At 41.9% G+C, this 24,293-nt stretch overlaps 1 protein-coding gene across 2 annotated transcripts in view; it reads left to right on the top strand.

The window, feature by feature from the left end:
* The window catches only part of HAPLN1 (hyaluronan and proteoglycan link protein 1), a 134,966-nt gene extending 111,785 nt beyond the window's left edge, over positions 1-23,181 (top strand). For both annotated transcript variants that reach the window (XM_030193357.1, XM_030193356.1), the window contains exon 5: positions 21,489-23,181. In XM_030193357.1, the coding sequence (XP_030049217.1) occupies positions 21,489-21,778 (290 nt within the window). In that variant the 3' untranslated portion in view covers positions 21,779-23,181. The remainder of the gene's footprint in view (positions 1-21,488) is intronic.
* The last annotated feature ends 1,112 nt before the right edge of the window (positions 23,182-24,293 follow it).

The following is a 24,293-nucleotide window of genomic DNA, read 5'->3' as shown; positions in this document are numbered from 1 at the left end:
GAAAAGGCCTTTTTTTAAAATGGGGCAGTGAATGGCCGTGTGCTAATATTAACATAAGCGTGCAGTTATTTATTATCTGAGCCCTTACTCCCACCTATTTAGAATGTGGTATGGGCTCACATGCTACTTGTGCAATAATTAGGCAGCACGCGGCAATGTGGCCACGCTGCTGATTACCACCAGGAAACACACACACCCCGTGGTACAAAATTTAAAATTACTTTCTACAACAGGAAACTGCGCTCGCCAACTTCGGAACTATTGCCATGCACCCACGCTAGCCCAGTAGGGTCAATTTGATACATGCTACCTGCACGGTAGCCTTACCGTTGCTTAGTAAAAGGGCCCCTTACTGAATAAGCTGCACTGGTTCAAAATGAAATCAAGGGTTTATTTAAAAGAGCATGTCTGGTTTTTAAATGTTTTTATGGTCTAGGATCAGAAAATATTAAGCGATTATTATTATTTCCAATTAATAGGTTACATCTAGGAAGTGCTCAAAGGCTAACTCCATCTATGAAAAATGTAAAATATAGTTTGGTCTGGGTACGTTCATTTATTTATCAGAAGTACTAAGATTTGGACCAATATCCCAGTTCAGATTCGGAAAATCCCTTCTTGCGTCTCTTTTCACAAGGCACTTAAAACCTACTTATTCTCTAGACAATGACAGTAGTTTAGATGAGTTTATGGTAGTGAATAACTATCTGTCTATCTCATGTTTTATTTTTGTAATTGTATATCAAGAATTGTAAATTCCTTCTAATGTGAAGATGCTCATTTTGTTATCCACTTTGCATTCTGTTGGATAAAGGCGGAATATAAGTCACATAAAAAAAAAAAGAACAGAAATTTAATGCTGGGCCATGTCTGGGCACCGGTATTGAGTTTCCAGGTTTCCAGAGCTGCTATGGGGTATCGCATAAAGACAGGACTGTGTTTTACATGGTCCTATTTATGCAGACAATCTGGCTGGTTAAGTGCTGAATATTGTCACTTAATTGGCCAAGTGATGACTCCACCCCCAGCGTTAACCAGTTATGTGCCACTGAAAATGACAGCCCCGGACAGGCAATTTAACTGGCCAGAAACTGTTTCTGGATAGTTAAATCACATTGAATATTGACCCTCTAAGTTTCTAGAATACTGTCAGCATCTAGGTGCAAACATTTATGTCAGCCATTCACATGAGGTAACTGCTTGCAACTGAAGTTAGTCGCTAAAATGCTGATTTATGCAAGTCTTCTATAACAGAATCTGGGCACCCAAATAACAGAAAAGAACTGAAGATCTACCTTTTCAAAAAATTCTACGACTAACTACCTAAACTACAGATGTTCGACGCTACTTTCTAACTAAAATCACAACTGTAACTTCACATAACTGCAAATTGTAAGCCACTTTGAACCAAAACTTGTTTTTGGAAAACAGTGGGATACAATAATGCATAAATAAATAAACAAACATTATGGAACTCGTATTTAGCGCCTTGTATTCTAGCTTCCAACATTACGCCACCTTTATAGAATTACCTCCTGAATGTATGTTTTTACATTTTCAGTACAGAGGTCTTGTTTTCATTGTAGGGTACATAAAGGAAAAATTCTCCCTAGTATAAGTTCTATTCATCACTGTTTTCCTCACTTATTCCATGGTAGCTTTGTACATGTTTTCAGTCATGGAATGAGTACAGAAAGTGCTCCTAATGAATTAATGGCTTTCATTGACTGGAAAATATTTCCTGAACATACAGCTCAGAAATGTTCCTTTTGGCAAGTTTTTTCCGATAGCCTAATGCAGCTATGCTGAGGTGTAACACGCCTACATCTAAGACTCTGAAACAGATCTCTGGGACTTTTCATTCTAACAAGAATGGTGCATGCTCAAATTCTTAGGTTTGAATTTTAAAAAGAAAAATGTACATATGTATCGTTTTAAAAATCATGGTATCTTAAAAATGCATAGAGAATTGCAGTTTCCATCAAACACTTGCACACAAAAGCTTAGGAACACCTTTGCATATATTAAACTTTGTAAAAAGTACCAGATATGTCTTAATAGAATAATGTTTAAGGATTTATTTTAACTGGGTAGGCTGCAGCCCTAGAGGTAAATTCAAGAAACATCGCCTAAAGTTAGGTGTCAAACATTTGGGTGCTAAGTAGAGCATGACACAGGGACAAAGTTTGTCCCCGTCACCGTCCCATCCCCGTGGGTTCTGTCTCCATCTCCACCTCATCCCCACAGACCCTGTCTCCATCCCGACCCCATCCCCACAGGCCCTGTCCCCGCCCCATCCCCACAGGTTCTGTCCCTGCCCCGTCGGCTCTGTCTTCATCTGCAGAAGCCTCGAACAATTATGATTTTATATTTAAATCTTTTTATTAAAGTACTAGTAAAAAAGGCCCGTTTCTGAGACCAATGAAACGGGCGCTAGCAAGGTGTTGATCGTAGTGTGTATGTTTGCGAGAGTGTGTGTGAGAGTGACTGTGTGAGAGAGAATGACAGAGTGAATCTTTCTGTATAGAGGAGGTTGGGGAGGGAGTGTGTACGTGTGAGTGAGAAAGACAGATGCTGTGTGTATGTTGGTGTGGTTTTTTGGGGGGAGTTTGTGAGTTGAAGCGGGTGGAGTCACATGGGGTCTGTAGGTGTGTGTTGGTGTGTCAGGGAGTCAGATGTTGTACTTCACTGTTACTGTTTCTATATAGAGGGGGTTGGGGGAGGGAGTATGTGTCTGTGAGTGAGCAAGACACATGCTGTGTGTCCATGGCAGTGTGTGTATGTTGGTTTGGGGGAGTTTACAGTTTGATTGGGCGGTGTGTGAGTTGCATGTGCAATTGTAGCTGCCATTTTTGTTTGGGGGGATTTGTTGGGGGGAGGGTACCATTGTTCCAGTGAATTGTATGTGTGTGTGTTATTTGTGTAGGAGTTGGGAGTGCAGAGGGTGTTTGTGGGTGATTGAGGTGCTAAGGTGTGTGTATGAGTGAGAAAGATGCTGTGTGTGCATGGCACACTGTGTGTGTGTGTGTGTGTGTGTGTGTGTGTGTGTGTGTGTGTGTGTGTGTGTGTGTGTGTGTGAGTGAGTGAGAGAGATGAAGGTTTTAGCAATAATCAGGTTTGTGTATCATCTCGTTTTTGAGGAAGGCTGGTATGTTTTTTTTTGGGGGGGTGTGGGGGGGTGAGTCACATACCGACAGCAGGAGCATGGGCATCCAAAAAGTTTAGTTCTTTCAGTGATGTTACTGCGTGTTATGTATGATTCCGTTGCCTTGCATTGTTAGATTTGTGCATTGTTCAGGTTTGTGTATGATCCAATTTTTGAGGAACACTGGTACGTTGTTTTTTTTTGGGGGTGGGAGTGGGGTGAGTCACATACCAAGAGCAGGAGCATAGGCATCCAAAAGGTTTTCTTGTTTCATCGATGTTCCTGCGTCTTATGTGTGGTCCCGTTGCCTTACATTATTGCAGCTCATCGATTGGTCCTTTGTGCGTGTTGTGTATCAACATTTGCAGGTGGAACGGGTGAGCGATTCCATGCGGTCAGTGTCAGTGGTCCGCCCTCGACGTCATGATGTTTGACGCGAGGGCGGGGCACACAATCATGGTGGAATTCCGATCTACACCATGACGGAAGTTGGAGATTAGGAATTTGGCTTCATTAGAACATTGGAGTTGTGAATTATGTCCGGAAGGGGCGTGGCTGAGGGCGGGTCTATGACTGAGGGTGAGTGGTGCTGACAGCCTAGCCTAGGAAGAGTAGATTCAGTGCTTCACTGAACGTTGGAGGTGAGAATTATTTATATAGATAAAGAGGAATAATATGCTGTGCAACTATTGTGTATAAATTACAAATAGAAAACAATAATAACAGTGAGCAGCTATAATAACCCTCCTCACCACCACCCTCTACCCTTCCAACCTCAACAATAGCTAATTTCTACTACCCCAAGGAATCCTAATTCACCTTGTTAAAATGTCCAGGGTACAAAATACAACCCGTTCTGTATGCCCTAGAGTGGAGAAATATGCCCTATGAAGCACTGCTATGATTTTTTAATCTGTGGATGAATAAGAAGTCATCAACAATCTCAAGATTCAGTCTAGCTCTCCTGACTTCCACAGTCCCTCCTGCAATAGAAGATGTCTTCTTAGAAGATTTGCTGGTAGCAGGATATACAGGGTCCCCCATACAAATTTTGCTAGTTGTGACCAGCATATTTGCTTATTTTTCCAAAAATCAAAATATCGTTGTCTGCATCACTCAAACATAAATAATAAACAGTCTTCAAAGTAGAAAATGAGAAATAGTAACAGTAAATGATGGCAGATAAAGACCTGTACGGTCCATCCAGTCTGCCCAACAAGATAAACTCATTTTACATGGTATGTGTTACTTAACATTGACATTCACACTTCAGGCAGCCCTTAACACATACTTAAAATTTTTTAAATAATTCAAACAACAATTTCTTTTTTGGAATAAAATTTGGCTGCAGCTTTATTTCCAAATATTAATAAATTCATTTACTTAACATCAACTTAGTAACATATAATTTTCCACCAGGTTAACTTCAGAATGCGGTTAATAATGTTAAGCCCTTCGGTAACGAACTGGCTCACTTTCTCCCCACTTCACAGTGTGATTAATAATAATGTTAAGCCATTCGGTAACGAACTGGCTCACTTTCTTCCCCCCTTACCCCCCTCCCCCCAGGTGACTTACGGTACCGTCAAGCCACCTCTTACTCATGGCGGTTCCGCCCACGAGTTCATTTCCATTTCATATATTTCATACAATTCCTTTAACCGCTTCTGGTGCCTCTTAAACCCCTCATCCAGGCACCCCTTTCCATTTAAAAGCTGCTACCCTTTACCCCCAAATCCTCCACTTTCCTTAACCATCTCAAAATTTTGTCCCCACCCACACCCCCCCACCAAGGGCGGGCTGGGATGGGTCTTTCACTCCCTCCTATTCACCCTAACCCTCTCCTACCTAACTAAAAACTAATTCTGAGTGCCCAAATCTTCCCTATCCTAGCACTTCCCTTCCAGCCAATCCTATCCCTTAATTCCTACCCAATCCCCTTTCTCCCTTTCCTGTTGCTAACCTAAACACTAACTACTTCCAAACTAACTCCCTCCTGCAACTCCCCCCCCCCCCTTTCCTTTCTTCTTCTGGCTGCCTGGCTTCAGTCAATGTTAACACCCTCACAGCTTAACTGTGAGGGCTTCCTTATATGTATACCCGAGTTTGATTTGTCCTTGCCTTTCTCAGGGCACAGACCGTAGAAGTCTGCCCAGTACTGTTCTTGTACTAAGTTCTGAAGCTAACATTGAAGCCCCTTAAAATTTACACTCCAGCACATCCCTATCTATTCAGTAACAATCAGGGCATAGACCGTAGAAGTCTGCCCAGCTCATGTTTTGTTTCCCAATTACCAGCATCGCCACCCAATCTCCGCTAAGATTCCACGGAACCATTCCTTCTAAACCGAATTCCTTTGTGTTTATCCCACGCATGTTTGAATTCCATTACTGTTTTCATCTCCACCACCTCCCATGGTAGGGCATTTCACATATCCACCACCCTCTCCATGAAAAAATACTTCCTGACATTAGTCCTGAGTCTGCCCTCCTTCAACCTCAATTCATGTCCTCTAGTTCTACCGCTTTCCCATCTCCAAAAAAGGTTCATTTGCGGATTAATACCTTTCAAATATTTGAATGTCTGTATCATGTCACCCCTGTTTCTCCTTGCCTCCAAGGTATACATGTTCAGGTCAGCAAGTCACTCCTCGTACGGTTTGCAATGCAAATCCCATACCATTTTTGTAGCTTTTCTTTGCATCACTTCCAGTCTTTTTACATCTTTAGCAAGATACGGCCTCCAAAATTAAACACAATACTGTAAGTGGGGCCTCACCAACAACTTGTAGAGGGGCATCAACACCTCCTTTCTTCTGCTGGTTATGCCCCTCTCTACACAGTCTAGCATCCTTCTGGCTATAGGGACAAAGTTGTACCCATCCCCGTGGGCTCTGTCCCCATCCCTGTCCCGTTCCCGTCATATGTGTCCCTGCCCCATCTCCATGGGATCTGTCCCTGTCCCCATCCCCGTGTCATTGTCTAGTGCTGAGCATCAATTCTATAATGGCAGGTCTGCACAGAACTGCCATTATAGAATACCAGCATAAATCTTTATTGATGCATATAACTTTAGGCGTCAGAACTTATGCCAGCTCAAAGGGCATGTAACTGCATGTTTTCTGGTATAGGAGAAAGTGGGATGTTTGACCACGGAAATACAAAACCTGGAGAAATAGATCTTAAAAACACTTGTTTATTGATGAAAAGAGACTCGACACAACCGTTGTGTTTCGGCCGTCAGGCCTGCATCAGGAATCTCACTCGATGGAGACCATCTGGTGATGCACACTTAAAAGTACACGGTGAGACGTTCCGTGTAGTGGGTCTGTGGCTCAGACTCTGGAAAACAGCTGATGCAAACGTTGAGAGACACGTGATGTGTTGATCTATGAGGTGGGTCTTTAAAAATACCTTTTCGGAGAAACTTGCTCGTAGACAATTGCAGTGTCAGCGTGAAGCAACTTTTGCATCAGCTATTTTCCGGAGTCTAAGCCACAGACCCACTACACGGAACGTCTCACCGTGTACTTTTAAGTGTGCATCACCAGATGGTGTCCATCGAGTGAGACTACTGATGCAGGCCTGACGGCCGAAACACAACAGTTGTGTCGAGTCTCTTTTAATCAATAAACAAGTGTTTTTAAGATCTATTTCTCCAGGTTTTGTATTTCCGTGGTCAAACATCCCACTTTCTCCTACACCTGTGTTCTCCCATGGGGCGTTCGAGTTCTCCGCTTGCCTGCGGATCTGTTTGAACTGCATGTTTTCTGCAACATATGCATGCAAGTCTTGGGCACACCCCTGACCCACCCATTCACCCTCCCTAGTCCATGCCCCCTTGCAGTTGCACACTATGGATTTTATGCATACGTGTTATAGAATACTGAGTAAGGTCAGATGCACGTGTGACTGCTAATTGGTGCCAATTAGCACCAATTAGGAAAGGGATGGGATCTGATATACTGCCTTTCTGTGGTTACAATCAAAGCTGTTTACATATTACACAGTGTTCAGAAATAAATGGGACCCCTTACATAGTTTCAAAATAGTTTGCAATTGTTTAAACATTTAGTATGTCCTTTGGAATTACTGCCAGGTGTACATGCTAGCCAGGCGGTAATGCCAATTTGACATGCACTGCACGTGTGTAGGCTCTTACACACATTTGTAAAAAGGCCCCTGAGTTTTGAGGCCTTATTTGTTTAAATTGTGAGATTTTTCATAGCGCCCCACAGTCTGGGTTAGCCATCTTGTTAGCAAACTGCATGTTTCATGCTCTTTTTGGGATATTTTGAAAGTTTGCTACCCCTTGTGTATTTTTCCTTGTTTTTCAATTACCATGTGCAAGTGTTGCCATTAGCACACAGCCATTAAAAAAACATTAGTGTGTGTGCACTTACCACCACACATTTTGTAGGCAGTAAGGGTTCATGCACTATTTCTGTGCTAACCAGTTACTATGGTAATATAGCTGCATTGATTAGCATAGGAACGCCCACTCTCCGCCTGCAGACATGCCCCTTCAAAAAAATTGAAAAATGTTTTACTACACACATTTGGCACTTACCACAGGACACCTGAGTATATCCCACTGTATGGTATTTTAAGCTACATTGGGCAGGCATTAGCATCTAACGCAGCTTAGTAAAATTGGGCACAAGATTATAGAATTATGGAGAAAATATCTTCACACTCTGAAAATTTTGTGTCTATTCACTCAGCTGCCTTTTACTCTGATAGCTGTTCAAAGACTGGCTGCATTCAGCATGTACTGATAAGCTGCAGTTTCCAAGCACAATGCCCTTTTCCTGTTTCCAGAATTCTGCTATGCCCCTTGTATACCTTTACCTCTTGGGGTGGAAGAATATAAAACTCCCCATGACCGTTCCCAAATTTAGCAGAAACTAAACATTCAGCTCTTGCTTCAAAAAGTGAGTAGGCGGTGAATACATTTTTAAAATTAATTAATTATTTTTTTAATAAATAGAAAACAGGAACAAAACCATTTCTTATCAACTGTCCTTTATCCTCCAATATCCATCTCCTCAGGATCTGGCAGATGTAATTCTTCATTAAAAACCTGATGTGGCATGTTTCTCCCTCAGGCTACTCCAGGGGGTTCAGATACAGAAAATCCCAGTTTCAAACACAAGGTTTTTATATAACAGAATAAAACAGCAGTATCGAGCCACTCTCATAATATCTCTCACACAGCATCATAGCATGAGTCAAACTGATATTGTGTGAGAGATATTGTGAGAGTGGCTTGATACTGCTGTTTTATTCTTATTGAAATTTTGTGATTGACACTGAGATTTGCTTTATCTTTGTATCCTTGATGCAGCCTGTGGGCGAAACATGGCCATGTCAGGTGTTTAATAAAGAATTACATCTTTCAAGGACCCTGCTTACCTACATACATAGTAATATACATAGTAGATGACAGCAGATAAAAACCTGTATGGTCCATCCAGTATGTCCAACAAGATAAACTCATTACATATATAGAAGTCTGCCCAGCACTGGTCTTGTTCTGAAGTTGTTGTCAAAGCCCCTGAAAAGCTCCACTCCAGCCCATCCAAATCTACTCAACCTCAATCAGGGTACAGACCGTAGAAGTCTGTCCAATACTGGCTTTCCTACCTAATTTCCGCCTAGCTTCCCTGAATCCATTCCTTCTAAACAGGATTCCTTTGTATTTATCCCATGCATTTTTGAATTTTGATACTGTTTGCATCTCCACCACCTCCAGCTAGAGGGCATTCCAGGTATCTACTACCCTTTCAGTGAAAAAATACTTCCTGACATTATTCCTGAGTCAGCCCCCTTTCAACCTCAATTCATGTTCTCTAGTTCTACTACCTTCCCGTCTCTGGAAAATGTTTGTTTGCGGATTATTACCTTTCAAATATTTGAATGCCTGTACCATATCACCCCTCTTTCTCCTTATGGCTGCCTTGGAGCTCTAATACTTTCTGAGCCCCACCTCTTTCTTTCCCCCTAGGAGGAAATGAGAGCTATTCTCAACCTCTACTGGTTGCTGGGGCCAGGGACTACATTTCCCAGCCTGCCTATACCACTCCCTCACATGGGCTATGTTTACCCTCCTGAAGTTTGCATTGTTCTGATTCATATACCGTTTAAAGGGTCTTTGCTTTGGCTTGCTTAGGTAGGACTTTTGATAATGTTCTGTCTTGTGGGAATCTCTCCAGGATTTTGGGCTAGTAGTTTTCCCAAATATGAAGGCTTATACTATTCTATTTCAACATAAGCTTCCAGTGTTTGGGAGGTTAGCACAGTTCTTCTCCAAATCTCCCTGTTGCCTCCTGACATTTTTTTCTGCAGCAACCTCTTCCCCCAAGGACCCAGTTCCCTTCCTCTTGTTATTTCCCTGGGATATGGCTTCTGCTTATTTGGATAGGTAGGTTTTCCCTACTTATAAATGCCATGACTCTGTGCACTGATGTCCCAGTTAATTGAAAAGGGAATAAGCTTCCCACATCCTTTCACCAGCTGTGACCAACTCTATTGGCCACACTATTGAGAGCCAAATTAAGTGAGGGCAAATAAAAACATAAGAGCATAAGCATTGCCATACTAGGACAGACCAAAGGTCCATCAAGCCTAGTTTCCTGTTCCCAATAGTGGCCAATCCAGGTCACAAGTACCTGGCAAGATCCCAGAACAGTAAAACAGATTTTACGCTGCTTATCTTAGAAAATACTGTTAATGAATTGTGGCAATACTCTACTGTGACTTACAATAACACAAACACATACACCAGTAGAAGTGATCGTGAGAGTATCGGGTGCGTAGATATTCTGATTTACTTCAGGGACAGTCTCTTATGGTCACCAGGACAATGTATATCACCAGTCACAGGTGTATTCTTCCTCTGTGACAGTTGTAATCATCGACTGACCCCCTCCTTCTCTGGTATTGCTATGCTATTTACGCTTACTCCCATATAGGTCCAAAAAATGGCAACGGTATTTGTCGATATACACGGTTGTTGCTGTAATGCTTTGCACGCCCTTACAATGGGCATCCACACTTATAATGGCCGTCTGTACTAAACAATGGCCGTCTGCACTCTGCACTTATCTGTAAGGATGCTCGCTCGTTTCCTCCGGTCCGTCCAGGTGCTGATCTTTACCCCGACAGGTGCCTGTTTCGCTCCTTGTGGCTTTTTCAAGGGGTGTACCCACTGAGGACCTAAAAAACAAAGTGTATGTTTGTTAGTATTGTATTGCTGTTCACCGTTGATCATCAATGTGCATTATAGCTCTCAGCTCACAGTCTCTCAAATCACCGTTCTCATTCAGCATCATGTTGCTATAATGCACATTGTAATTTCACATTGGTTAGTATTTCACAGGCCTTTATAATGTGATATTTTTACTTAAGCAGGCCATGCTGTTTGTCTATGCAAAAAAAAAAAAAACTATTTTCCTTGTGTACAGGTATAAATATTTACAAATGGAAGATGTTTCTCCATGAGGGGAAAACATTCTTTTTCCAAGTAATGAATGAATGGATTTCCTTCTCAATTTTAGTTTCAAATGGAGAGAACCCAAAGAACATATGTATATTTTCCCTCCCCACCTTTCCTGTATCTGGACTTCTGTTTAAAATGATTCTTTAGAAATGTCCTCATTTCACATGACTCACAGATGACAGGCCTTCCCAATTTACTGCGTTCAACCCACATCCAGAAAAATCTTGCCCAGATATATCTCCACCTTCACTGAATTCCAAATAAATACATAAAATGAAGAGGAAAAACATGAATCCTTACTTGGAAAAAGAGTGGTGGTAACTTTATAAAGGTTTTTCAATGTGTTAAGGTCATGTGGAAAAGACCTTTTATAAAATCAATCCATGGTGCACTTTCTTCGAACAGCTGACCACGACCTTTTTACCCTTCCCTCCCCTACACAACTCTGCTTAATAACTACATGTGACACCGCTTTCAGTTATCTTGGTCCCAAACTTTGGAACAATCTACCCTCAAATATTCGCAATTAATCCTCTCTTCAGACCTTTAAACGAGTCCTGAAGACTCATCTATTCACTTTGACCTTCCCTTCTACCTCATGACAATAATTCATTTCCTATTTTTTAACTCTGTTTTTATTGTATGTATTTTATGTATAATGTTTATTTGTTTTAGATTTTCCTTTTTTATAAACCACTTTATGCCTGTTTGTTTAGGCCAAAGTGATATATCAAGTTGTATTAAAATAAATAAATAAATAAATAAATAAAATAATGGTACATTTTTTATGCATACCAGAGGGCATTCCCAAGAGTGCAGTTTGGAGGAGCAGGGGTGGGGTTGCAATGTGCTCACACATTATATAAAACACATAACTACAATCACAGAGGAGGTATATAAATATACATACATACATTTAAATCTACTTCAGAGAATTTGTGCGCTGTTGGTTTTGGTTCAGGGTGCCTATTTTATATAGACACATAGGGCTGGATTCAGTAAATGGTGCTCAAAATTTGATGCTCAAAAAAATTGGTGCTAAGTGTAATTCTATAGAGCAAGCGTGCCCTTTTTAGAATCGCACTTAGCGCCAATTCCCATGCTTAACATTAGGTGCTGAAACCTGGTGTAAATGCTGGTGTCCAAGTTAGGCGTGTTGAGGTCCTCTTCTATAATTCCGTGTGCAACTTTTTGGAATGCCTCTGGCATGCCCATGGCCTTATGATAGAGTTAGGTGCCATACCTTATAGAAATGTGCAGCCAGATTAATGTGCAATTTTTTTAATAAGAATTTAAATTTTCAAGCAATAAAATAACTTGCCAGAAATACAGAGAAAGTAAAACACAAGAATTATTTCAATCAAGTAATTCTATACTCTTCCTTAGACCACAAAATAGGGAGAGTGAAACAAGACAAGGAGATCAATTAAACAACAGTAAACAGAAAAAAACTTGGTATTAACCTGATTACCCCAGTTATTATTTATCTGAATCTTTATTCCACATTGATCGTCTGTTTGGCTTCTTCAAACCCAAAACGGTGTATATTCAATTTATTTCATTGGAAACATACTTATTGTCCAATATTAGTAGAAATAATACATCTAATTTCATTTTTTCTCTTTTAAAACCAGAAATTATTTAACAATGCGAACACTTGAGTCTCTAATCCAATTCCCACTGATTAAGGTGCAAATTTTAATGAGTGCCAATTAACATTAATAATTGGTTAGCACCCAATTATTCATGTTAATTTACTCATTAATTAATTTACACGTGCATCTTGGGCACACACATAACTTTGGGCATGCAATTCTAGGTACTATATATAGAATCTTGGTGATAGACACTCATTCTAGAAAATGCACCAAAAGTCGGCATCTCCAATTTGGCACCTAACCTTGGTGCTCAAACAGAAGTTAAGCATCAAAACGAGGGTAAACTGCAGTTATGTATGAACTGTGGGCCCTTTTACAAAGGTGTGAAAGGGCCTACACACATCCAGCATGTGCCAAATCAGTATTACTGCCTGGCTACTGCATGCCCAGGCAGTAATTCTGAATTTGGCATATGCCAAAACACGCGGTAGAAAATATTTTCTACTTTCTACCACAGGGCACCTACCTGGTGGTAAATGGCAGTTGCCGCGCACTGCCTGCTTACCACCTGGGTAGCATGTGAGACCTTACTGCTAAGTCAATCGGTGGCGGTAAGGTCTTAGGATGAAAATGGACACGCGCTGGTTTCCAGTTTGCTGCATGTCCATTTAACAGCCCAGTACAAAATCCCCTTTTTTCCAGACGCGGTACAATAAGGGTCCGGCACACACCAAAAACATATGTCCACACTGCTGCAGGTCGGTGTAAACAGAGTTAAAAATGATCAAATTTGTACCTGGAGGGAGGGATTTTGGAGGAGGACTGGGTTTTTTCTGATCAATTTTGTGGGTCTTTGATTGATCCGGAGCTGTCCTGGAGGTGTTGGTTCATTTTGGGGTCATTTTTACCATTTGGATTTGTTGGGACCCATGTTTAGGGTCCAGAGCATTTCTGACCCATTTTGGGTTGTGTCTGGGCTGTTCCCTGGTGCCTAGTGGCTTCAGGGAGGCTCACAGCAGGAGTTGCTTGTGATCAGCCCTGACAGATGCTGGCTTTTAGTGAGGGGAAGGCAGGGAGCATTACTACTACTACTACTATTTAACATTTCTAAAGCGCTACCAGGGTTACACAGCGCTGTACAATTTAACAAAGAAGGACAGTCCCTGCTCAAAGGAGCTTACAATCTAAAGGACAAAAAGTGCAGTCAATCAAATTGGGGGCAGTCTAGATTTCCTGGATAGAGGTACAATGGTTAGGAAAGCGACATTGAAGAGGTGGGCTTTGAGCAAGGATTTAAAGATGGGCAGGGAGGGGGCTTGGCGTATGGGCTGAGGGATTTTATTCCAAGCATAGGGTGAGGCGAGGCAGAAAGGGCGGAGCCTGGAGTTGGCAGTGGTGGAGAAGGGTACTGGTAATTGCAAGCTTGCATATGCTCAGTAAGACTCTGGAGCAATGAAAAGGCCTGAACTCGAGGCCTGGACTGGACTTTGGAGAAAATTAATTAATTAAACTTTCTTTCTCAGCAAGGGTATCCATGGGGTCTTATCCAGGTGAGCTATGGGGGTTTGACTTAAAGGAGAGTTAATTTGGGACTGATTTGTGGAAGAGTGCAGACCTGCCAAGTCTTCTGCTTTGGCGGGTCATGTCCAGCACTCCTACCAAAGCGGGAAAGTCTCCCACTGAGATGATCATTCGCTGCATCTCTGTGAGCAGCCTCAGCAAAAGAAGAAAATGAAGCGCAGGGCCGCAGCAGCCTTCAGGCATGCGCTGTCAGCTCTGCCGTCCTCTGCCCCCACTGCCATCAATTTCTTGTTCCGGGGGCAGAGGACCGGAAGACCGACAGCGCATGCCTGAAGGCTGCTGCTGCCCCGTGCTTCATTTTCTTCTTTTGCTGAGGCTGCTCACAGTGGCAGCGTGTAGAAGGGATGCAGTTGAGCTCCCTGGCTGATCCCAGGAGATAGCAGCCGCTTGGGTGCCTGGGGAACTAAGGTACGGGGAAACAAAAAGTGCTGGGGTGGAGGAGAATAGAAAAAAAGATTTTGTTTAGAAGGGAAGGAGGAAGAAAGAGTGTGTCGGTGTGTATGCTGCATGGAGTGGGGAGAGAGATCAAAGATATTGGATGGGGACAGAAAAAGGGAAGACACTGAATGAAAGGAGGAAGAGAGAGGAGATGGATAAAAGGAGGGAGACACTGGATGGAAGGTGGAGAGTGAGGGGAGATGGTGGATGGGAGAGAGAAAGAGAAAGGGGACATGCTGGATGGAGGTGAGAGGGGAGAAGCCGGATGGATGGATGGAAAGAAAGAAGAGTGGGGATGCTGGATAGAAGAGGGGTATAGAGAGAGAAAGAGAGATGAATGGAAATATGGTGGGAGAAAAAGGGGACATGGGCAAGGGAGAGACAAGCTGTTGAGGAGAAGGAAGGGGAGGAAGGGGGAGACCCTGGCTGGTCAGATGGAGCGAGAAAGAGGATAAATGCTGGATGAAATGAGGGAGAGAAAGAGAAAAAATGCTAGAAGTAGGGGACAGAAAGAAGGAAAATGCTGGATGGAAGAGTAGGAGAGAATGAGGAAAGGTGCTGGATGGAAGGATAGGGCGAGAAAGAGGAGACGCTGGATGGAAGGATGTAGAGAGAAAGAGGTGGGGAGACACTGGAAGGATGGGAAGAGAAAGAGGAGAGATGCTGGATGGAAAGGGGGAGAGGACAGAGTTAGTGAAAGACTGGAGAATAATTGTAAGAGGCATGGAGAGAACAAAACTGAAGAAAAGATGAAAAGCCAAAGATAAAGTAAAAAGAGGGAAATTAAAGGATAGTACAAATGAATTAAATCTAGACAGAGAGAGGCAGAAAAATAAATTGAAGAAAACATAGAAAAAGGAGAGAAAATGACAAATGGACAGGAAACCCTGGCAAGACAGTTAAGAGAAGATGAAGGAAAGCAGAATCAAGAGACCGGGACCAACACAATTAGAAAAAATAAATGGCCAGACAGCAAAGGTACAGAAAATAATTTTATTTTAAATTTAGGATAAAGTAATGTGGTAGTTGTGTTAGTTAAGGTTAATAAATGCAAATAAAACACAAAATAGAAAATAATGTGATACCTTCACTGATTTAAAAACATTTTTGATTAGCCTTCAGAGACCAGCACTTCCTTCCTCGGGTCAGGTCAGGAGAGGATACCATAACAGCATTCTACTGTCCTGACCTGAGGCAGGAGATTCTGGCCTCTGAAAGCTAATTGAAAAGGGTATTAGGCTATTAAATAAAATATTTTCTGAAATGACTGTGGGATCGAGGTGTGTCAGGCGGCGGAGCCATGTTTAGTGGGTGGGGCCAATGCAGAGTGGGGCAGGGCTGGGGCATGTACTAAAATCTCTCTCTCAAAAATTGGGATCTCTTGGCAGCTCTGAGAGTGCAGTTTGGAGGGGCTGAGCATCTTTGGGCACGCGTTTAAAATTTTAAATGGTTACTCATGATAGAGGGGAATTTTAGGGAACTTGTTCAGTGGTTTTTGGGGAGTTTAGGTAATCATTTAATTGCTTTTATTGAGGAAATGTGGCATTTGTAGGGAAGGACGGATTTTTAAAATTTTAAATGATGGGGATGACTGGCGAGGTGTGCTACATTTTACAGCGAATGGGTGCTAAATTCGGTTGCCAAAATATTGGGAAAATGTTCCTGTAGCATTAAAGTCTATGGGATCTCAGTTTTCAACATGGAGCTGACACCTTAAGATTCTGAATTCCATCAGGGTTGCCAGGTGGAAAATTTTTTTCTCGCCCAATCCAGCCCAAAAAACAGCCCAAAACCCGCCCAAACACAAACCCTGCCCCTGACACCCCCACCCCCGCGTCATCACCCCCGCCCCCGCCGTCATCAACCCCGCCCCCCGTCACCGGCCCCGCCTCCCCGTCACCGGCCCCGCCTCCCCGTCACCGGCCCCGCCTCCCCGTCATCGGCCCCGCCTCCCACGTCATCGGCCCCGCCTCCCCGTCATCGGCCCCGCCTCCCACGTCATCGGCCCGCCCAAAACGTCACTAACCCCGCCCAAAAACGTCACTAACCCCGCCCCCCGTGGTCGAAAAAAAAGGCAAAAAGCCGCCCAAAAAACCGCCCAAACGACCCAAAAGCAGCCCAAAAAACCGCAACCCGCCGCGGGCAAAAATTTCCCGCGGCGGGTCGCGGAAAACCGCCCAATTGGGCGGTAAAACCGCCCACCTGGCAACACTGAATTCCATGTTTAGAGAAAAAACTGTGACTTTTGTGTTAGGACTTTTGATTGGACAAAAAGGGGCAGTTCCTGTTGTTATGACTACAGCTTGTTTTAGAGAGAGAAAAAAGCAGTTAGGAAGTTGCTTTAATAGGGAGTGTGCTGTCTATATGTGCGCTCCAGGAAAAATTAAATTATTAGGACTGGAGAACGTTTGGGGAAAAGGCCAGGTGGAGTTTTGATTATCTGAAACAAAGTTATTGAGGTTGGGGAAAACCTGAATCAGTCAGGACAGGTATTTAAGGGTGTGAAATAGGGAAGGCTAATTTTAATCCTTTTGGAAAAGGTAGTAAAGCCTTCAATCTTTAAAATGGGGTCAAAGAGGACTCCTGCCACATCTTCTGAATTTGGCAAATCAGAAGAAGAGGTGGTTCTGGGAAGTCAGGGCTTAAAGGCTCAGACCCAGAGACTAGTACAGAGGGAAACCTTTGTTTCATGTAGGGGCTAATTTGGGAAAGTTTCCTGATAGAATCTAAGGGCCAGATGCACTAAACAATCGTTAGAGCCTTCCCTTACTGATTCCCTTAGCGAATCAGTAAGGAACGGGCATGCATTAAGGAAAGGGAATGCAAATGAGCTGCTCGTTGTAGCTCACTTGCATTCTCTATTCCATCGTTAAACAGTTGGCCAATTGGCCTGTTGAGCATGTGCAGAGCAGCCAAGCGTTATGCTGGCTGCTCTGTGAATGCCAAATATGCCTCTCTGTGCCTCCTGAAGACGCCGCGCTGCTCACCCCCTCCGTTGCAGCTCGACAGTGCAGTTGAGGACGCCCATCCAAAAAAACCATCCGTTTTGGCCGTCATCCTCCCCCCCCCCCCCCCCCCCCGCAATAATAAAAACGTCTTTTTGGCAGTGCTTCACTCAGCTGAGAGACCTGGAAGTCCCTGAGCCAATCACAGTGCGTTTAGCTAAAATGCACTGTGATTGGCTCAGGGGCTTCCAGGTCTCTCAGCTGAGTGAAGCACTGCCAAAAAAGACATTTTTATTATTGTGGGGGGGAATGATGGCCAAAATGGACTTTTTTTTGGATGGGCATCATCAACTGCACTGTCCTCTGGATCAAGCCGCATCAGAGGGGGGTGAGCAGCGCGGCATCTTGGGGGGGGGGGGGTGACGGCCAAAATAGATGTCTTTTTTAAAGCGGAGCGCTTTTTTTTTTTTTTGTTAGTTTTGTAGCAGTTTTTCAATCCTGCACAGCCCCAACGAGAGGTACAGACCTCTCATTAGATTTTCCAACGTTAAGGCAATCAGAAAAGGTTAGAGCATCTCATTACAATATGGTTTCTACACAATTTGCTCATCTGCATTCCGTTTTCGTTTGCTGCTACCATCTTTGGGGAAAAAAGTCTTTAGTGCGTGCCAGTGTTTACTACTTGCTCATTAATGGCTCATTAAGTTTAGTGCATCTGGCCCTAAGAGTGTATGTGTAAGAGAGTCAAATTTCTTCTTAACTGGCATAGCAGTATCAGAGTTACAGCAGTGCAGTATCAGTGTCAGTGTCACAGTGGAACTGCAGCATCAGAGCTACAGCAGTGCAGTACCAGAGCTACAGCAGTGTCTTTGTTCCTGTGATGGTGACAAGGTGAAGCAGGTCCTGAGAGTGGGAGAGAAAAATCATTGACAGATGGCGCCTGAAGAAGAATGTTGCAAGTATATTTTTTTGTGTGTGTGCACACATGTTTATTTATTTATTTTTTTAAGAAACCAAATGATTATTTTTGGGACATTAGAGTGATTTTAAACAAACGCTTAAGCAATATTTTATAAGCATTTTAAGGGTTGAAGAGAGCATTACTTACCTGGATAGGGTTCCTGTTGAGTTCCAGATCTGAGAAGAAGAAGAACAGAGAAATTTCAGGACAAAGGGATACATCCTTTGATAAAATTTGAGCAGAAGGGAAGCTCAAATAAAATTTAATACACTTACCTGACAAAGACTCCATAGTGGGAAGAAGTTCTCCTACAAGTAAAAAGTAGTAAAAAAAAAAAAAAAAGATTTATTGAATGCCATTGTTAGTGCTACAATTGTTGGGAGTTTTGTGTTAAAGAAGTAATTGATTCTAAGAGTGCATATGATAAAGACATTTATACTATCAGTTAAGGTTTTATGAAAAGAATTTACCAATAACTACTAATGAATTTAAAGCAATTTATAAAAGCTTCTTCAATTTGATGTGTAATAAAGAATTGCTTATTGAGAAATCAGAGTGCAAGTTTCTCAGGAGTTATCACATGTTTTCTTATTTCTTTTAACGCAGTTTTTATTTTTTTTATTGACTTCTGGAGCGATTTAGGGTGGATGTGTGCCTTGACCCAGGGGAGCCTTCTCGCCATCAGTCACTGTGACCCCAGTAGCTTTGCTGCTGCTTTGGGTCAAGGCAACGCAGAAACCTAGAGGGCGCTACACCAGTTTTTGGCATGCCTTTGTAAAAGGGTCCCTGAATTAGGTACAGGGGCGGCCCAAGACTGCCTGCTGCCTCAGGCAAAAGGATGGCCTGCCACCCCAGCTCCGCTCCACCCCCCCCAATCTGACATCTCCCCCTGCCTACCTTTCCTGAATCAATCTTCTTTTCTGGCTTTCCAAAAGCCAGGGCGGCAGCAGTTCCCATATGCTGTCCTGCCACTGGCCCCGGATACTTCTCTCTACTCACCTCCGAGGAAACAGGAAGTACATCAGAGGGGCGGGCCGTAAAAGAGATGGAGTTGGTAGCAGGGCAGCATATAGGAACAGCTGCTACACTGACTTTTGGAAAGCAAGAAAAGAAGTTAAATTCAGGGAAGAAAGGGCAGGGGGTGATGCCAGAGCACGGCGGGCATAGGGGTGGATGCTGTTCCAAAAGAGCTGCCTGAGGCCCCCACCTCAGGTGGCCTAATGGTAGGGCCATCACTAATTAGGTGCTATTCTAGAATGTAGTTCCTAAGTGTTTTAGCAGGGTAAGTGCAAGGCAGTATGCACATGGGTGGAGCATGGGTGGGTCATGGACAGGGTTACACACATAGGCACAAAGCTTATAGAATACTGGGAGTTGTGCATATAAGTGCCCACATATATTGGCTGCTGACAAGAGAAATCTGCTTGTGACTCTCAGCCTGCTACCATGATGAAGGAAGCGAAACTTGGCCAGCTGAACAGCATTCTAAGACTAAGTACAGTGAAAGCAGGTTAAATATACTTTATTTAAACGCATTTAAGAGAAGAATTTTTGTTATAAAAATCGAGACCTGTGAGGAAGGGGCCACTTTTGCATGAAGAACGTAAGATATGCTTAAGTGTGCCACGTATTCTGAGGATCCCTAAAAAAACTTTTCCAAAACTATTCAATGTTGATGACACTGATTCTAAACACTATTTAGGCACTTGCATTTGCACTTGCTTTTTATATCGGGTAAGCAATCACACCTGAATGTTGGTACACAAATGCCAATCAGCTGGTTCTACCTGGTCCAAAAAAGGCCAGTATAGAATCCACACTTCACTGTACCTTCTTTTTTGCCACCCTTTCTAACTGGAATTCGCTCCCGAAGGAGATTCGGGGTGAGCGATCCTTTAACAAATTTAAAGGAACTCTAAAAACTTGGCTCTTCTCGACAGCTTTTAGTCACAATTAATGGGTGTCTTTTGAACCATCCTCATTTCAGGAGAACCTTATCCCACCCCCCACCCCTTGCTTCTTTCCCTCCTCCACCCCCTTCCTCATGCAGTTGGTCTTGTTTCTAATTATGATTTCACTTGTATGAATGGTTTCTATTCTTTCCTATTCAAATATTGTAGTTCTTTTCCATTTATTCTGGTTTTAATTGATGTAAACCATCTTGATCTGCTAAGTTAGCAAAGGAGGTGTAGCAAATGCCAATAAACTAAAACTAATCTAAGCTATCCTCTATTCTATTTACAGAATAGTATCTTAGAACTCAGATTTGTAGCACCTGACTGTAGTACTCTTTAAAGAATTGTCTCCATAGGCGTCTATGTTGTCTTTATTAAATAGGCCTAATGGACCCAATTCTATGGCACATAAAATTAATGTACGATAGGCAATCACGCCTAAGCGTATTCTAAATACCACACATAAATCTACGCCTGGTATTTAGAATACGCTTAGGTGAAGTTCATGCGATTAAATCTACATGTGTCCATTTACACCAAGGAAAAGCAGGTATAACTTTCTGCACGTACATTTACATGCTCTGGCCCTTAGTTTATAACAATGCACGTAGATTTTGGAACGCCAATGAAATGCCCATTTCCACGCCCCTAACCACACTCCTTTTTGCCTGCGCATGTTAGAATTTACAAGCAGTATATTGCAGAATACGCTTAGCAATGTACGCACGTAAATTCTAATTTTTGCCAATTAGTGCTCGTTATTGCTTGTTAAGAGCTGTTAACGCTTAACAGCTTGTTAAAACAATTAATCTACGCATGCAGATATTGAATGCACCTAGATTTATGCACAGAATCGTGTGTAACTCTAGGCATGCTATATAGAATCCGGGGGGAATATGGGTGCCTTTTTGGGCACCTCACATAGATATCGTGTTACAAAATCTGGCCCATACTTTATATAAAATTTAAACTTTCAGTCTTATTCAATCATGTCCATCTCTGGCCGTCTTCAAATCTAAGCTAAAAGCCCACCTTTTTGATGCTGCTTTTAACTCCTAACCCTTGTTCACTTGTTCAGAACCCTTATTTTATCATCCTCACCTTAATATTCCCTTATCTCTTGTTTGTCCTGTTTGTCTGTCCTAATTAGATTGTAAGCTCTGTCGAGCAGGGACTGTCTCTTCATGTTCAAGTGTACAGCGCTGCATACGTCTAGTAGCGCTATAGAAATGATAAGTAGTAGTAGTAGTAGTATGTCAATTTAAATGGAAATTTCAGTAGAAACCAGTTTCCCATTTCCTGCCTTTATAGTTAAGTTGAATTTAGTACAATGCATAATGCTACTTTCTTTTCTGTTTTTGCTAGGCCGTTTTTACTACCTGATACATCCGACGAAGCTGACCTATGAGGAAGCAGTCCAGGCCTGCCTCAAGGATGGATCTCAGATTGCTAAAGTGGGACAGATGTTTGCAGCTTGGAAGCTCCTCGGCTATGACCGTTGTGATAGTGGCTGGCTAGCTGATGGCAGTGTGCGCTATCCCATTTCCAGGCCCCGAAAGCGCTGCAGTCCTGATGAGGCAGCAGTGCGTTTTGTAGGTTTTCCAGATAAAAAGCACAAGCTATATGGTGTTTACTGTTTTCGAGCACAGAACTGAAAACACCTAGAGCACCACAGTATGAAAAATTCATTCAAAACATGTGAAAGATTTGTTTTCAAAATGAACTCATGTAAATTTACCAAAACTGTGATCTTTTCTACTTACTGTAAAGTTCATTTTCATAAATCCAAATCGTTCATTTGTTTTACTGTTTAGACTTTTCTTGTAAAATGATTATGGCTATGATAAATTAATATAATTTTGACAGAAGTTCTATGTAAAGAAGCTTTAGAACTAGGATGATTAAGCTACACTTCATCCCATAAAAAACAAATTTATTTAGGGGGCATATAATAGCTTAATGATTGCTAGGTCTAAATTTAAAAATGCAAGGCTAGTCAAAGCAAACTTTCACAGGCGTATTTTCTTTTCCAAATGTATTGAGGTCATCATATGTTTCCGTGTCATCAACAACATGCAGAGTCAATTCTGGTTTTGTAGTTCTAATTTCCTATTGATTCCTGTAAATAAAATCAAAAGAACAAGTCCCAGCATGCAGTGGGGCAACACCAGAACTGGCTTGGCCTGTTCCTGATGACCTGGAGCCATCTAATAATCTCAGATGTATTCCATTGTTAGACATACCACAGGAAGAAAATTAGAATAGAAGTTTTGGAAAAAAGAGGGATCATACCTTCACAACTGAAATTTGTCACAAAACTTTTAAATTTTTTTTCCTATACTTTTTCAAGTTATGAGGTTGTTTTTTTTTTTTTTTTTTGCAAAAACAAACATCACATAGAAACAGGGTCAAGTTTTGCAAACAGGATTTGCGGTATACTTCCAAAATATTTGTATTGTATTTCCTTCGCTTGTTAGGGTAAAGGGAGACAAAGAGGAACTCTCAAGGAACCCAAGCAAACAGAATAAGCACAGGGGAAGCTCTGTTAATAGCTAAATGTTTTTTTTATTATGCATGAAATATTGATGAACATGTAAATAATTAACCAATGACTGAACCCTTCTTTTTGTTTACTTCGAATGACAGATGCCTGGCAAGTGTTATATTCCCTTTCAGTAGCTTTATAGTTTTTTGTTTTTTGTTTTAAGGTTCCAATCCAATTGCATAGTGGCACTTAGCACCTACTCAGGGCAGTTATATAGCTGAACTGCTGGACAGGAAAACAGTACAATTTAGCAGCTTTATGTCACATTAGTCTTTGAATCCTTTTTATATATTGTCTCTGTTAATAAACCTTATGGCTATTTGATATTTCCTTCTCATTTACGTTTTACAAAAGATGTAATTTGGAAAACCTTATGAAAGCAAATAAACTCACTATAAATGTTACAGTAAAGACAATGTTTTAACAGCTGTTCTCAACTAGCAAAAACACAAAAAAATGACAACTCATGTCTCCTACCTCTGTGCATAAAAACTGATTTGTGGCTTTCTGATAATTACAGATTAAAAACTAAACTAATAAAAAATGAAAAAAATAGAAATATGCCAATGATATCACCTTCTTGCTTGGTCCGTAATAAGATCAGTGAAAAAGATTATCATTACTATGGATGTGCTTTCATTTATGGCTGATCAGCTTGGAAAAGAGATGGCTGAGAAGGGATATGATTGAGGTCTACAAAATCCTGAGTGGTGTAAAACGAGTAGAAGTGAATTGATTTTTTACTCTTTCAAAAAGTACAGAAACTAGGGTACACTCATGCTACTACTTTTAAAATGAACAGGAGGGAATATTTTTTCACTCAACTAATGGTTACGCTCTGGAACTCATTGTCAGAGGATGTGGTAACAGCAGTTAGCATATCTGGGTTTTAAAAAGGATTGGACAAGTTCCTGGAGGAAACGTCCTTAGTCTGGGGGAAGTCACTGCTTACCCTGGAATTTGTAGCATTGATTGTTGCTACTATTTGGGTTTCTGGCAGGTGCTTGTGACCTGAATTGGCCACTGTTGGAAACAGGATACTGGGCTAAATGAACCATTGGTCTGACGCAGTATGGCTATTCTTATGTACCTATGAATTTTCCCTATGGTTTCCTTTCATTTTTTTATGTAAAATAACAGGAAAACAAATTGGATATTTTATTTTTTATTCCTATGCCATAAATAGTGCACACACTATTCGTGACAAGTGTGCACTCTTTCAGAAGAGCGCATACGCACACTATCAGGAACGAGTGCATGACTGCATGTCCGTAATGCGGAGCCTTTCAGAAGAATGTGTGTTCTTTCCAAAAGACTGTGCACTGCCATCATTTCTATACCACTACTAGACATGCACAGCACTGTACACAACCTTGTGAGAAACAATCCATGAACGAGAGAGCTTACAGTCTATTCAAAACAAACAGGACAAATAAGAGAGTTTCATTTATTATGGTAACAATTAAAGCAATATGAGTACTAGACAGGTGAATAAGAAGTTAAGATTTAAAAACAGCTTCAAATTGGTGGGCTTTTAGCTTTGATTTGAATAGGGCAAGAGGCAGGAAGTCTATTTCAGGCAAGATGGAAGGAACATAGAAAATCTGGAGCTGGTGGTGGAAGAG

The sequence above is a fragment of the Microcaecilia unicolor genome, chromosome 2 (genome assembly GCF_901765095.1).
Source record: "Microcaecilia unicolor chromosome 2, aMicUni1.1, whole genome shotgun sequence".
Taxonomy (NCBI): Eukaryota; Metazoa; Chordata; class Amphibia; order Gymnophiona; family Siphonopidae; genus Microcaecilia; species Microcaecilia unicolor.
This window is presented reverse-complemented; position numbering and strand designations above follow the sequence as displayed.